Source organism: Micropterus dolomieu, linkage group LG13, assembly GCF_021292245.1.
Source record: "Micropterus dolomieu isolate WLL.071019.BEF.003 ecotype Adirondacks linkage group LG13, ASM2129224v1, whole genome shotgun sequence".
Lineage (NCBI taxonomy): Eukaryota > Metazoa > Chordata > Actinopteri > Centrarchiformes > Centrarchidae > Micropterus > Micropterus dolomieu.
This window is the reverse complement of record NC_060162.1, coordinates 25,504,267-25,518,409: the sequence shown is the minus strand read 5'-3', so window position 1 is coordinate 25,518,409 and position 14,143 is coordinate 25,504,267. Positions and strand designations below refer to the sequence as shown.

The 14,143-nt window shown below is 39.9% G+C and overlaps 2 protein-coding genes across 2 annotated transcripts; both read left to right on the top strand.

Annotated features, from left to right (window-relative positions):
• Positions 1–7,413: 7,413 nt before the first annotated feature.
• Positions 7,414–9,911, top strand: LOC123981821 (E3 ubiquitin/ISG15 ligase TRIM25-like). The gene is made up of 2 exons (XM_046067015.1): positions 7,414–9,239; positions 9,487–9,911. The coding sequence occupies exon 1, from the start codon at positions 7,555–7,557 to the stop codon at positions 9,229–9,231; it is 1,677 nt and encodes a 558-aa protein (XP_045922971.1). The 5' UTR covers positions 7,414–7,554; the 3' UTR covers positions 9,232–9,239; positions 9,487–9,911.
• A 1,870-nt stretch (positions 9,912–11,781) lies between these two features.
• Positions 11,782–13,636, top strand: brcc3 (BRCA1/BRCA2-containing complex, subunit 3). The gene has a single exon (XM_046067833.1). It carries the CDS (start codon positions 11,874–11,876, stop codon positions 12,654–12,656), a length of 783 nt encoding a protein of 260 aa, XP_045923789.1. The 5' UTR covers positions 11,782–11,873; the 3' UTR covers positions 12,657–13,636.
• The last annotated feature ends 507 nt before the right edge of the window (positions 13,637–14,143 follow it).

The window sequence follows — 14,143 nt, the reverse complement described above, 5'->3', positions numbered from 1 at the left end:
GTAAACGCGTATCGGCATATCCCCATAGTGATTTGTGTTCTGCGCATGTTCTATTCGCAAGGAATCTTGGTCTTTTGAGTAGAGGAACTTCTTGTATGCGCCAAACCCGCGTGCAGTATACGGAAGTAAACGAGGTAAACATGGCGAGACGCAGCACAGCACCGTACTTCTGGAGCGAGGAGGAAACCAAAAACATGAATATAATGTCTTTTGTTGAAGGTAGAAAGTACAGAGATACTGACATTTACAAGGACATTTACAACGCCTGCTGTTGTTGTTGTCTTTGGATACATACAGGAAGAAGAATCGGAAATGACGCATATTGCGTCTTAAGGTTGTCCGTACGTCCAGACGTTAACCGTACGTCGCCGTTTACATCGTGGTAGTGCAAATTGATTACAAATTCCATGTTTACAGGAGTAACTCTCTCTGCTCACGCTTGTAAATGGGTTATCCCGAATGTTTCAGAAACCCGAATAGTGACCTTAACCCGAACATAACCCGAATATTGACAGCATGTAAACGTAGTCTGTTTTGCAGCTTCATCAGCAGAATTGGTGCACCTGTGTGCTTCTGCATTGTGTTTTTTTCACCTTCTGCCCTTAGCAGTGTTGAAACTCCAAATTTATGGGTCTGAAAGGGACTCAGAAGTGCCATGATCTTTAACCACTGGACTACTCAGTGGGGAGCCATGCCTTTCCACAAACCTTTTTACAACAAGAGACATTGCATGTGTCAGACTAGGATATTATTGTCTTCTCAAACAGTAAATAAAAATTACACATCATTCTGCTGGTTTAAGGCTGTTTTGTAAGATATTTTGGTGACATTTGATTCAACACTGAGCTAAAATGATAATGGTTGTGCATACAGTACAAATTACAGCAAGATACTGAAAATGACTGCAGACTTACCGTTTGACCGAAATGAACACCCTTTGAAACGCTTGGTATTTACCATCTAGAGCAGGGGTATTCAATTAGATTTCAAAGAGGTCTAGTTAGAGAAAATTTCCTGAAGCAAAGGTCCGTAACATCAAAACGACGAACTTGCGTATATCATTCAGTACTATAACCTATAGTTGTATCAACACATGTTTTTAGTCAACAACGGACTGTCAAATCAAATAATATTTGATTCACCAAACTGGAAGGATAATAAATAATAACTATTCAAATAATAAATTCTAAATTTAAGTAAACTAAATTAAAGTACCTAATTTTTAGAAAAAATGTAATAAAAAGTGTAGCTTGAAGTGATGAAGTGCAGTCTTAACCAATTTTATAATAAACACTCAACACATCATAACAAATGAACAGCTGTAATGCCTCCTCTTCTCTTTCATTTCCTCTTACAGAGCTACCACTTTCCTACCTACTTTCTGTTGTTCAGTGAGAAATGTGAGCTCCAGCTAGCATATTGCAGATCTATGAGATATTCTGGTTTTGAACTTCCCGTGGGAGGAATGTACATGTAAAAATCTGTAGATTCTTGATTAAAAGTCATGTGAAATCTCTTTTATCTTTCGTCTCCTCAATTCGGGTGTGTTTCCAAAACGTCTCTGGTGAATCTCGCGGACTCAACTCGCAAGCATCGGTATGCACAGATTTGATTGGCTGAGCAGCGTCACATGAGACGATTGGAGCACATGCGATTGGTCTGTGAGTTTCCTGGTCCTCTAAACCAGTACAGTAAATGCTAGAAAAGCTGCGCGGGTTAAAATAGAAACGCTCCGTCACGAGGTAGTAAGTCTCAATAATAAATGGGCTGTAGGTCGGCGGTCCGGAGAGGACGGTGGCTGGGTCCGGATCTGGACCGTGGTCCGCCTATTAGTGACCTCTGATCTAGAGAATGTCTGTGTCAATTTTGGTAGCATTTGAACAAAGACTTGTAGAGCTATACTTGTTTTGAAAACTAGAGTGATGGACTTCTAAATTGATCATAAGTTGTATTGAGGCAAACTTCTTTCACACATCAGTGGTGCTGATCCCTTAAACTCTCTTGGACATACAGGTGATTCTTTGAAGTTTGGAATGTGAAATGTCTCAAAATTTACATTTTTTGTAATATGCCATGCCCACTTTAATTAATCATAACCAGATTTTATGCATCAACAGAGTAGTGGGTGGTAGTGACCCTAAATAGCTTAAGCTAATTTTGATGAATGAGCATTTATGTAAAATTGAAACTAATTAACTTTAGCAACTAAGCACAAAATTTATCTTTTCATCCAAAAAAAATTTGGCGAACAGTTTGGCTAATCAACATTGTAAGGAAATGACTCAGAAAAATATGGAATATCATAGAAATGTTAAAATACACTGGAAGGTGGGTGTAAAGATACAAATGTAAAAATGTATAATTTCAAAAAGGATTGATGTATGATATCTTTAGATCAGCAAAGTCTTTCGATGATCCTGTCAAAGTTATTGGATTAGACCAACGGTTTTGACAAGTCCTTGAAAATAGATAGAAATAGATTTTAAGAAAACTTAGCAACTTTTTTAGAGCAGAAGAGCACATGAACACATACCCCATAGTTTATTTTGACTCAATCCAACATACATTGTTTGTAATGCTGGAAATACTCATCAGAGTGCCAAATGTATATTAATCTGCAGCTGAAAGTCTCAGATACACTATTTTGTCGTGTTTGAGTAACATTTACCAAAACCTACAGTGATCAGCCGTTCTATGAAATCACAGATTTTTATTTTTTTTTTAAACGATATTTTTGTGACACATTTTTCAAAGATTTTTGTTTTCAGTTGGAATCAATGGGCTTGGAGCTGAGGTTCACAGATAGGGCAAAGTATTGAGAGACGAACTAACATATTATTGTCTTTTCATGGGATTTGGTGACGATAATAAAAAATAGATAACACTACCAATTTTTCTGTGAGAGAACTGTTGCATAAGTTTAGATCTGTTTCTACAATGTGTAGTCTAATAAGCGATGCAATAAACGGTTTTATTTCACAACATTCTTTTCAAACCATACATGCTTACTGGGCTCCAGTTAATCTTTCAATTAAATATTACTGGCTGCATCTTAGTCGTCATGGATACCTTGCTCCTCTGCAAACGTGAGGTGCCAAAGTAAATGCTCTTAATTCCTGAATATGCATACACACAGCTTTCTAGCAAGTGTAGACATATAGCAAAAGCGAAACATATAGTTGACATAAAGTGTACATGTGTTGGTCTGTGCTGTACCTATGTATTTGTGTGCAAACGTGTGTGTGTGTGTGTTTGTGTGCGTCATGTAGGCATATGCTTGCGTGATATCACATTTGAATGTGCGTGTTTATGTGTGTGATCAGGCATGTGCTCATATCAAGCCTACGTTTTACCACCTCAACCTGTTGCCATGGAGACATGAGAGTGGATTCAGCATGTCATGTTTGTCAGGTCTATTTAGGAAACATAGAGACTGTCATACCTAACTACATGATACACTGCCACCTATTAGCTAAATGGCACCACATTTTTCATGGTCACTCCTAGCTACTAGGGATGAGCGAGTAAACCCCTATCTGTATATGTTAAACAAAATTAATTATATGTACCTATTCATATTCAGGATGGGCTTAACCCGGAAGTGGGTGGGACTAACTAACTGTTTTTTAAGCCAACAACATCAGAATTGAGCTTCAGATCAATGTTTTGATTACAATAGTAAGAGAACTATTGTTTTGGTTTTTTTAAAGGTTATATTTATAGTTTATTAGAAAACAGATATTGACACATTTTACTGTGATAATATTCGTACTCGTAAAAATTACATTATCTGTACTGGATACTGTAATTTCTTCTCGTTATGCAACACAAGGCTGTATAACGAGAAAGTTAGAAAGAAAGAAGGTTTGTAGTCCGTTCATGCTACACACACAGACCTTAATTCATTTAAATACGGTAACATACAAAATAAATAAAACAAAACAATAGGCTATATACAGTTATTTATATACTAAGACTATAAACAGACATGTATACATACAGAACATTCCGCAATGCATTTTTTAAATTTGCGTCTTGGGTGAATATATGTCTGACATTTGACCAACGGTGTCCATTTTGACTGTGCACCAAGCAACATCAAAGTAAACACAGCGTCCGCCTTCTCTCATCTTGCAGGAGTCTTGCGCTGTCAGCTCGAGGTGCCTGGTCCGGTTGACCTGGCTGGTCGATGGTCTCACGGTCCACTGCTCTTTAATCCAAAAACCCTGTCTTCCTTTTCCAATGACTGTATTTCTGTCATAGGTGAGACGTGTTTCGGCAATTAAGCCAGAAAAAACAAAATTTAAACAAAATTAAAAACAAAAAGTGTAGCGAAGTTTGAGGGAGCTACTGGCTGCTTCTTCTACAAACACTATCAATTGCCATTGCAGTGAAAAAAGGTACCTGTCTGTTTAACATACTGGCTTTGTTTAATTTGGCCAAATTGCACCAAATTCGATACTGCACTCCCTAGGGTCCTCTGCAATACTCCATCAGTTGTGAAGTTGGATGAACAAAATACAATGAACTGAAAATACAGACATACAGACAGAAAAGAAAGAAAGAAAGAAAGACAGAGACTCCTTCCTTTATAGCTGGATGACATGTCATTCAGCATCTTACTGATATATTATTTTAAGAAAAAGGTTAATATTAAATGTTATGTTTCTTAACCTGACAAAACTTAATTTTGTATCAGGACAGTAACATCAGGACAGTAACATAAGATTATGTTAATTTAAAAGACGCATTACTTATTTTTAATTCTTAATTCTCAATTGTATGTGTGTGAAATTATTCCCTGTTGCATGCTTTTTGGCATTTCTTTCATTAGAACATCCAAAAGCAGCACCAAAGTTTTTTTCTACTTTTTACATTTTATACTACTGTAAAACTTCAAAAAAAGCCTAATCCCAATTAGACACCTGTCCCTTTTACTGGCCTGGTGTGGTTACAAGTTTTGACAAATAAACGCAGGTTTCAATTAGAAGCCAGGTCTGGTTTTTATAGTTCTCTAGATGTATAAAACCTCTTAAAGCCCACCAGGTCGTCCTTTTGAGCTAGTTCTAAGCTGCTTATATTGCACATAAAAATATAAATGTCAATATAATTTTTGTCAATATAGACATGCTACACATTGTGCATCGGTTAGATTCTCCACAGTTCAGTCGTTCAGTACATATAAAAAAACAATGAGCAACACAGTATTATTCATTCAGATTGCCGATATAGTGTCTCTCTCTCTCTCTTCGTGCTTGAGGTTGGCCTAGATAGTTTTGTGCAAAAGGAATTAAAGTCCTGTCCCATATAGACACCTGTCCTAAATATAGGCAGCAAATAAAAGCCTGGGCTATTAATTAATTAACAGTTTACGGTATCTGAACTGGCCAGAATCCCGCTGCAAGATGGTGAGACACATTTCACAAGTCGAATGTTGTATCTATGTATGTATCCGACCATCTTAATTTAGGGTGTTAGCATGCTAAAAATGACTAATTAGCACTAAAGCTGAGGGGATAATGGGAATGTTATTAGTTTTGTCCGTATTTGGTCTCAAAACAAGGTGAAGTCAGGGGATCACCAAAGTTATTACAATTCGTCCTGAGGGGAGCATGGATGTAGATAGGTAGGTAGGTACATTTATTTTTCACTGTATATATAGTGAAACTGAGTTTGTAACTCCTTTCCGCTACATAGTAGACAATATCCATTCATCTATAAGCAATTATAAAAATGGTAAACAGAAATAAACTATAATCAGTGGAGCAGTGTTGAGGATGAATTTGAACTTCAGTCTGATAGCTTGGGGGGGGGAAGCTGCTCTGCAGTCTGGTGATGCAGCAGCTGAAACTTCTATGTCTCTTCCTAGAAGGCATCAGGGTGAACAGGCTGTGGCTGGGGTGGGTACTGTCCTTTAGTATCATAGGATGTCTGTACCACATTTCAAATCATCCAAAAGTTGTGGAGTCATTGCAGTCAAAATCTCAAATGTCAACCTCAAGGTGACACTAGGTAAAAGTAAGAACGATTCATCTTCTGAAGACCATGAATCTCTGTACAAATGTTTATGGAAATCCATGCAGTAGGGTTAGGCAACATTGCCACACTTGTAGTCTTGCTGCCAGCATTTACATTAGCCTCCTAGTTGTGACTACCCATAGGAGACTTGGAGAATTTCTGTTGCCTACAATATCTTCAACTTGATGAAAAGAACTACAAAAGTGTCAACAAATAATAGCCACCATTGCTGGATATTAAAATTGAAAAAGAGCTATACTGCCTCTACAGTTTGTTTATGTCTGATTTATCATATTAATCAACCTCTCCCAAGGGGTAACATGATAAAGCAGCAATTTAGGGAACAATTTGACTTATAGAGTGTGAATATAGTGCTAGCAATTGGGATAGCCATCTTGCAATAATGTGTGAATAATACAAAGTCACATGTTTATCCCATCCTTGATATTCTCCTAACATGGCATGGATGCAGAAAAAGGCACAGGCTCAAGTAAGGTGTGGAGTAAGAATGAGCTTTCAGAGAACTCTTTCCGTGCAAAGACAAACCAATGAACTAAACCGACTGAAGAAAACAGTTGAGGGCAATAATTGGCACTAAATGGAAATTCAGCCAAGGGGGACACCTGGTGGTCAAGCACAGACACGACAAAGAAGCCCAACCAGGGCCCAGGAGTTGAGACAACTATTTGAAAACAGCCCTTACATTTTCTCTTTGGCTGCAAGGAACACACCTTTCATAAAACAGAAAAGAACAAAGTGGGATGTGTTGCTACCTGATTGGTCAATCAGCATCCAGTATAATAGTCCTCGACGAGAGCAAAAACAACAGAAACTTATAATGGGCAATGAGTTTGAATGGGTTAACTAGACTTTCATTACACATTGAGTTATTCAGATTGCCTTCTCCTATAGACATATACATAAAGCATAATATCTTTTTTACCAACTCAAAACACATAAATATGTATAAAACATATAATGTCATAGCGGTACTGTCAAAGAATCCATGCCTACTAGTACAAATCTTTCAGCATTTCTTCCATATGAGGATGTCAAGACACTGTTCATAATTAATAAAAATTGAGCGTGTGGAAAACACATTTGATGAAATTGTGTCTGATCTGCGCTAAAGTCTGAGGCACTAATTGGGAACTTGAACCGAGTCATGTAACACAGCTGCTCCGAACAGACCAAAGTGCTCTTCACCCCATGTAAACAGGGGGTATAAACACATGCTGCCTCAGTGAAACAGCTTCTCTTCCTGAAATGAATCCCAGCATAATAGCCCCTCCCTCCTCTTCCTGCATACCAACCATAGCCAGTCAGTCTAGATGTTTCCTACTTCCCGCCTCTTTCGCAGATCTGCCAGCGTACGGATAGGTGTAACTTACATGTTATAAAGGGAAGCCCCATTTACTGCAGCTCAGCAAGCAAACATGAAGAAAGGGAACTAAGCTTTGGTTTGGATCAGCTCCCGATTTATATCTTGTATGACAAAGTGAAACTATTTCACATTCACTGTCTCTTCGAAGTGAAATGGCGCAGCAACAAAAACTCATGGATCAGAAAAAACTCTGCTGTTCGATCTGTCTGGAGCTACTGAAGGATCCGGTGACTATTCCCTGTGGGCACAACTACTGCATGCATTGCATTAAAAGCCACTGGGATGAAGAGGATCACAAAGAAATCCACAGCTGTCCTCAGTGCAGACAGACCTTCAGACCGAGGCCTGCCCTGGTGAAAAACACCATGTTAGTAGATTTAGTGGAGGAGCTGAAGAAGACAGGATTCCAAGCTGCTCCAGCGGATCACTGCTACGCCGGGGCTGGAGATGTGGCCTGTGATGTCTGCACTGGGAGAAAACTGAAAGCTCTCAAGTCCTGTCTGCAGTGTCTGGTCTCTTACTGTGAGCAGCACCTCCAGCCTCACTATGAATCCCCCGCCTTTGAAAAACACAAGCTGGTGGACCCGTCCAAAGAGCTTCAGGAGAACATCTGCTCTCAACATGGTAAAGTGATGAAGATTTTCTGCCGTACTGATCAGCAGTGTATCTGTTATCTGTGCTCCATGGACGAACATAAGGACCACAACATTGTCTTAGCCTCAGCAGAACGGACTGGGAGGCAGATAGAGCTCGGAACGAGTCGACAAAGAATCCAGCAGAGAATCCAAGACATAGAGAAAGAAGTGAAGGCGCTTCAGCATGAAGTGGAGGCTATCAATCACTCTGCTGACAAAGCAGTGCAGGGCAGCCAGAAGATCTTCACTCAGTTGGTACGTCTTATTAGGAATAGAAGTTCTGATGTGAAGCAGCAGATCAGATCCCGGCAGAAAACTGAAGTGAGTCGGGCCAAAGACCTTCAGGAGAAGCTGCAGCAGGAGATGTCCAAACTAAGGAGGAAAGATGCTGAGCTGGAGCGGCTCTCACACACAGAGGACCACATCCAGTTTCTACACAATTACCCCTCGCTGTCATGTCCTTGTGAATTTACAGACTCTCCCAGCATCAAAATCCATCCTCAGCTATACTTTGAGGATGTGACAGTAGCTGTGTCAGAGGCTGGAGATAAGCTACAGGACATTCTTAGTGAGGCATGGACCAAGATCTCACTGACAGAGACCAGAGTGGATGTTTTCCTGCCACAAGCAGAGCCCAAGACCAGAACTGAATTCTTACAATATTCATGTCAAATCACACTGGATCCAAACTCAGCACACAGACAGCTGCTATTATCTGAAGGGAACAGAAAAGCAACAGTGACAAGTGAAAAACTGTTATATCCTAGTAATCAAGACAGATTTACTGACATGTTTCAGGTCCTGAGTAGAGAGAGTCTGAGCGGACGTCACTACTGGGAGGTGCAGAAGAGCAGATGTGAAGTTTCAATAGCAGTTACATACCAGGATATCAGCAGAACAGGATATGAGAGTGGATTTGGAAATGACGACAAGTCTTGGACATTAGAGTGTTTTAACAACAATTATGCATTTAGACATAACAGCATTGGCACTTTTATCTCAGGCCTCCAGTCCTCCAAAATAGGAGTGTACCTGGATCACATGGCAGGTATTCTGTCCTTCTACAGCGTCTCTGAAACCATGACTCTCCTCCACAGAGTCCAGACCACATTCACTCAGCCACTGTGTCCTGGACTTGGTGTTTTCGGTTCACAAAGTAACGGACCTGCGGCTGAACTCTGTAAGCTTGAGTAGATAGAAGATGCAGGGCCAGATATCTTGTTCTTAAATTTACTTTCAGAAGAGATATTGTTTTGTCTTTTTTATTTGATGTGAGGATGTAGTTTGTTATCTGATTCAGGACCATTACCTAAACATAAAGCCATACAAACACATCTTTTAACATTATTATGGTTTTGGTTCATGAGTTTGGATTTATGAGTGATGGGAGTGTTTTTGAAGAACCTGGTCGCTGTCTTTCTCTGCCATGTTTGCTTTGGAAATGTGGGTTTAATAATGTTTAGTTCCAGTACAGTTTCAAAAATAAAATATCACCAATTAATGTAGGGATGCATTTACAGTCAGTTAAGACACAGTTACAGTAAAGATGTGATGTAGGTTTATACTCCATTAATGAAGGTTCAGTGTTGCTGTCTTTCTTCACACTACTTTTCTTTTTGTTTTGTTTTTACTACATTCCAAAAGCATTAGCTTTTCATTTACAGTTGCACAGTGATAAAAATTGCTCTCATCAAATCATTTTACATGTTTAACTATTCACCCTTACTTATATGTACCTTTATTATTTGAACATTTGCACCTTCCTTTTGTATTAAAGTAACTTTTTGTGATTTAGTTTTTATATAAACCTGGTATATGATCATTGTGTACAATTATCATGAAAAGCATTTTACAAATAAACTTACTAATGTCCATTTGGCTTCCTTGACTGTGATGTTCACTTGGGATTGCACTAGAAAAAAAAACAGTGACAGCTAAAAGCAACTGGGTGCCTGAAAATTGTGAGTTCATATTTTATTGTGCTTAAGTACAGATTTGAGCAGTGGAACAACAGTAGTTCAAATTACATCAACATTAAAATTCCATTGATATTTTAACATTTCAGTTTATTAGTAATAATATCACAGTGACAGGGGCTGTATATTGCATACTTTTAAAACTTCAGAAAGACATTTGTAGCAGTCTGTATGTATTGTCTGCTATTTTAATTTATTTTTCCCATTAGTTTGGCCGAGTCTCCATTACTCTGGTTGTTGATTAGTGATGATTCAGAGCATCTGCTGGACAGGGAGTGTTGCTCGGGGGTTCAGCAGGGATTGAGTGCCGCTGTGTGATTCCCTCTTGGCCATTCAGAATGTGGCAACGCCCACTCTGGAAGGCATAAGGAAAGGGACATACCCGCACACCGGTGGCTCGCTTCTGAAGCTTGCACAGTGTGTGAAGAACTCAAGCCTTAGACAAAGTCAGCCTAAATCTCTATCCTTATGGGAAGATCCCTTTTGCTGTCTCCTTTGTTTATTGCAGAGTAAATATGAGTACTTTGACCTATAGTTCAGAGTGGACATAAATGCTCATAGCTCCCAAGGCAGCCCTGGTGTTGAAATAAATATAAGTGTACAATTACCTGCTGCCTGTGAGCCCTATTTGGTTTGTTTTCATTTAAACACCCTTCCCCCTTCATTCTTTTGTTACTTATTTGAAGAGGTATTTGTTCATATATATATATATATATCAATACCTTATTTTAATTTATTTTGTGGTTGGGAACCGCTACGGCGAAAACGGTACTGCCACATAATTGGCAACCACAAAGGGATGCGTGTCCCATCTTCTGAAAAAAAATTTAAGTTCTGATTAAAATAAATGAATTAAAAGTAAGCCACAAATTTGAACAAGGTAACCTTTACGATAAATGTCTTTAAATACACATACCATGAAAACATAAGCAGAATAACGTCCAGTCACACCTATTAAAAACAAGGGTGTCACTTAGTGTTGAAAAGTGTTGGGGACATAGGGGCTCAGATTAGGGGTATGAAGAGACACTTAGCTCGCGAGACATCACCATATCTATATTAGGTTGAGAACAAGACGAAAAGATTCTTGATGGTGAGATAAATGAGCGGGGGTCTGAGGGGACCTCCCCCAGGAAATTTTGATCATTAAACACTTACTTTCCTGCATTCTGGTGAAAGTTTCTGCACCAATGTATGGTGGAAATGTTATTATTTATGTAAAAGGAAACACAAAATATATAAATGTAATAGAATATACTGCGGTGCAGCTCTCAGGCATTCTGTGTTGCTTTCAAATTTGTCATCTAATATCATCCCTGCTGAGGCAACACACATGTAGGCATGATTTAGTCTCTCCTACTCGTTCGTCATGTTCACAGGGAGAGAATGTAAAACTTGGCCAAAAAGAAACTGTGTCAAGAAGTTATTAAAGTTACTTATTGGTGCTGCACGTTTTTGGGTCATTTTATAATCAGTAGCTTGTTTTTATTTTAGCTTACATTACTTTTTTTTTTTTGGCAATGCACATTTGTTTCTTCTGCATTGCATGTTTTCTTAATGTGCAAATAAACCTTCCTAAAGGTATTTTCATTCTATATTTCAGAACTTTTTTGAACATTATGCTTTAAAGAAATGGTGGGGACACGTCCCCAGCGTCTCCTGTGTAAATGACACCTATGATTATAAATATGTAGACATTTTATAACACTCAAACTGAGCGGAACCTTTTGTCTTTGTAAGAACCCCCGCCGCGCCAACACGGAATGTTTTGGTGCAGCACTTCAGAACACGGAAGTGAAGCGCTACCCCTGTTTATGTTTTCATCTCGGCACTGGATAGAAACTTAATTTGTCAGAGATTATGGCAGTGAGCGCCGTGCACCTGGAGTCAGATGCCTTTCTGGTGTGTATGAATCACGCGTTAAGCACGGAGAAGGAAGAGGTGATGGGTTTGTGCATCGGAGAGGTGGAAACCACCCGGATCGTCCACATTTACTCCGTCATCATCCTCCGCCGCTCGGACAAGAGGAAGGACCGGGTGGAGATCTCCCCCGAGCAGCTGTCGGCGGCCTCCACGGAGGCGGAGAGGCTGGCCGACATCACCGGCAGGCCGATGCGGGTTGTCGGCTGGTACCACTCCCACCCGCACATCACAGTGTGGCCCTCCCACGTCGACGTTAGGACCCAGGCCATGTACCAGATGCTGGACCAGTGCTTCGTGGGCCTCATCTTCTCCTGCTTCATCGAGGACAAGAACACCAAGACGGGCCGGGTGCTGTACACCTGCTTCCAGTCCGTGCAGGCGCAAAAGGGCTCCGAGTACGAGCGGGTGGAGATCCCCATCCACGTCGTGCCCCGGGAAGCCATCGGGAAGGTGTGCCTGGAGTCGGCCGTGGAGCTACCCAGGATCCTGTGCCAGGAGGAGCAGGACACCTACCGCAAGATCCACAGCCTGGCGCACCTGGACCCCGTCACCAAGATCCACAACGGCTCGGTGTTCACCAAGAACCTGTGCAGCCAGATGTCGGCGGTGAGCGGGCCGCTGCTGCAGTGGCTGGAGGACCGGCTGGAGCAGAACAAGCACAGCATCGTGGAGCTGCAGCAGGAGAAGGAGAGGCTGCTGCAGGAGCTGGCTGCTCTGTGAAGGGACGTTGGAGGTGGACAGTTTGGAGCCCACTCTCAGTTCTTTTCCTGTTGTTGGACAGAGGACCTTCTGTTTTGCTTGTGTTAGATTCTTTAATACTTTTCTTACCTTCCAGGTTGTACCAACCTAAAAGTGTCAATAGTATGCGGTATCAAATACTGTCTAATACCAAAAGTTTGGTCTGGTCAGAATTATAGCCTCGATAACTTATTCTGGATTAGATATTTTCTTTAAGTCATCATTTTGCTAAATGTAATATATTTAGGGAAAGTTCTTGTACAGCTGTATTGTCTTAAGACTAAAGCTGCAACAGTTCTCTTTCATTAAAGAATAATCTATCAATTAATCGATTAATCATTTGTTCTATAAAATGTCAAGGAGAAAAATGTTCATCAAATTCCCAGAGAGTTTGTTTTTTTATCCGACCGTAAGTCCAAAAAGTCAGAGATACTCAATTTATAGCGATAATTTAGAAAAGCTCACAATTGAGACCCCAAACATTTTAGTCAGTCTTTTGAAAAAACATATCAATTAACAAATAAATAAATAAATAAGCTAATCTTCTCAGCTCTAGTCCCCAGAGCTGGTATCTAAAGTCTGCTCAGGGGTCTTTTATTAAAGAGATTAAAATGTGTGTAATTTGATCTCGATTAATCTAACATTCTTTGGTCTATAAAATGTCAAAAACTAGAGGAAAATGCTCTTCAGAGTTTTCTGTAACCCAAGGTGATGTATTCAAATTTCTTATTTTGTCTGACCCAGCTGTCCAAAACTGGAAGCTCCAGCAATGTCATGTTTTTGCTTTAAAAATACCTAAATTAAGGATTTCTGTAAACAGATTATTATCTTTCCTAGCTATTGTCTTGTGCTCATACGATATGAACGTCTTTCATGCACGTTAGTAATTTTTGTTCATCACATTAACATGTGTGCACAAAATACAAAAATAAAAATGGAGCTCTTCCTGGCTTTCACAGGAACATATTGGCACAATTTCAAACAATACACAGCCCGTCTTCCAGGCTGCTGGTAGTTTCCATCCATTTCAGTTTAGGAGAGACTTTGTTAAGAGTGAACAAATAATTTTATTGACATGTGCACATTAAAGATGAGAATATGAATAGTCTTTGGCAATTAGAGCCCATCATGATGCCGTCATATTTTTAAGGGGTAGTGAAGCTGTGAGTAGTCCAGGATTACCCCCTTGATGGAGTTTATATACTGGTGGAGATGGTGATGGGATGAAGAGAATAGATGTGAAGAGGAGCAGGCTTCTGGTGAGCTCAGACCCGGGCACTGGAAGTGATGAAACTGGAGGTGAATAGGGTGGAGGCGGCTCACGGCGATTCGCACTGAACGTACGCAAAGCTTTATTACAATAAAATTTGCACAGACATTCGCCCGTCATTCCGGTGAACATTATAATTTTTTGGGTATGGAGCAGAAACGTTTTTCAACTGAATAACTCATTAGTAAATTGACAAAAA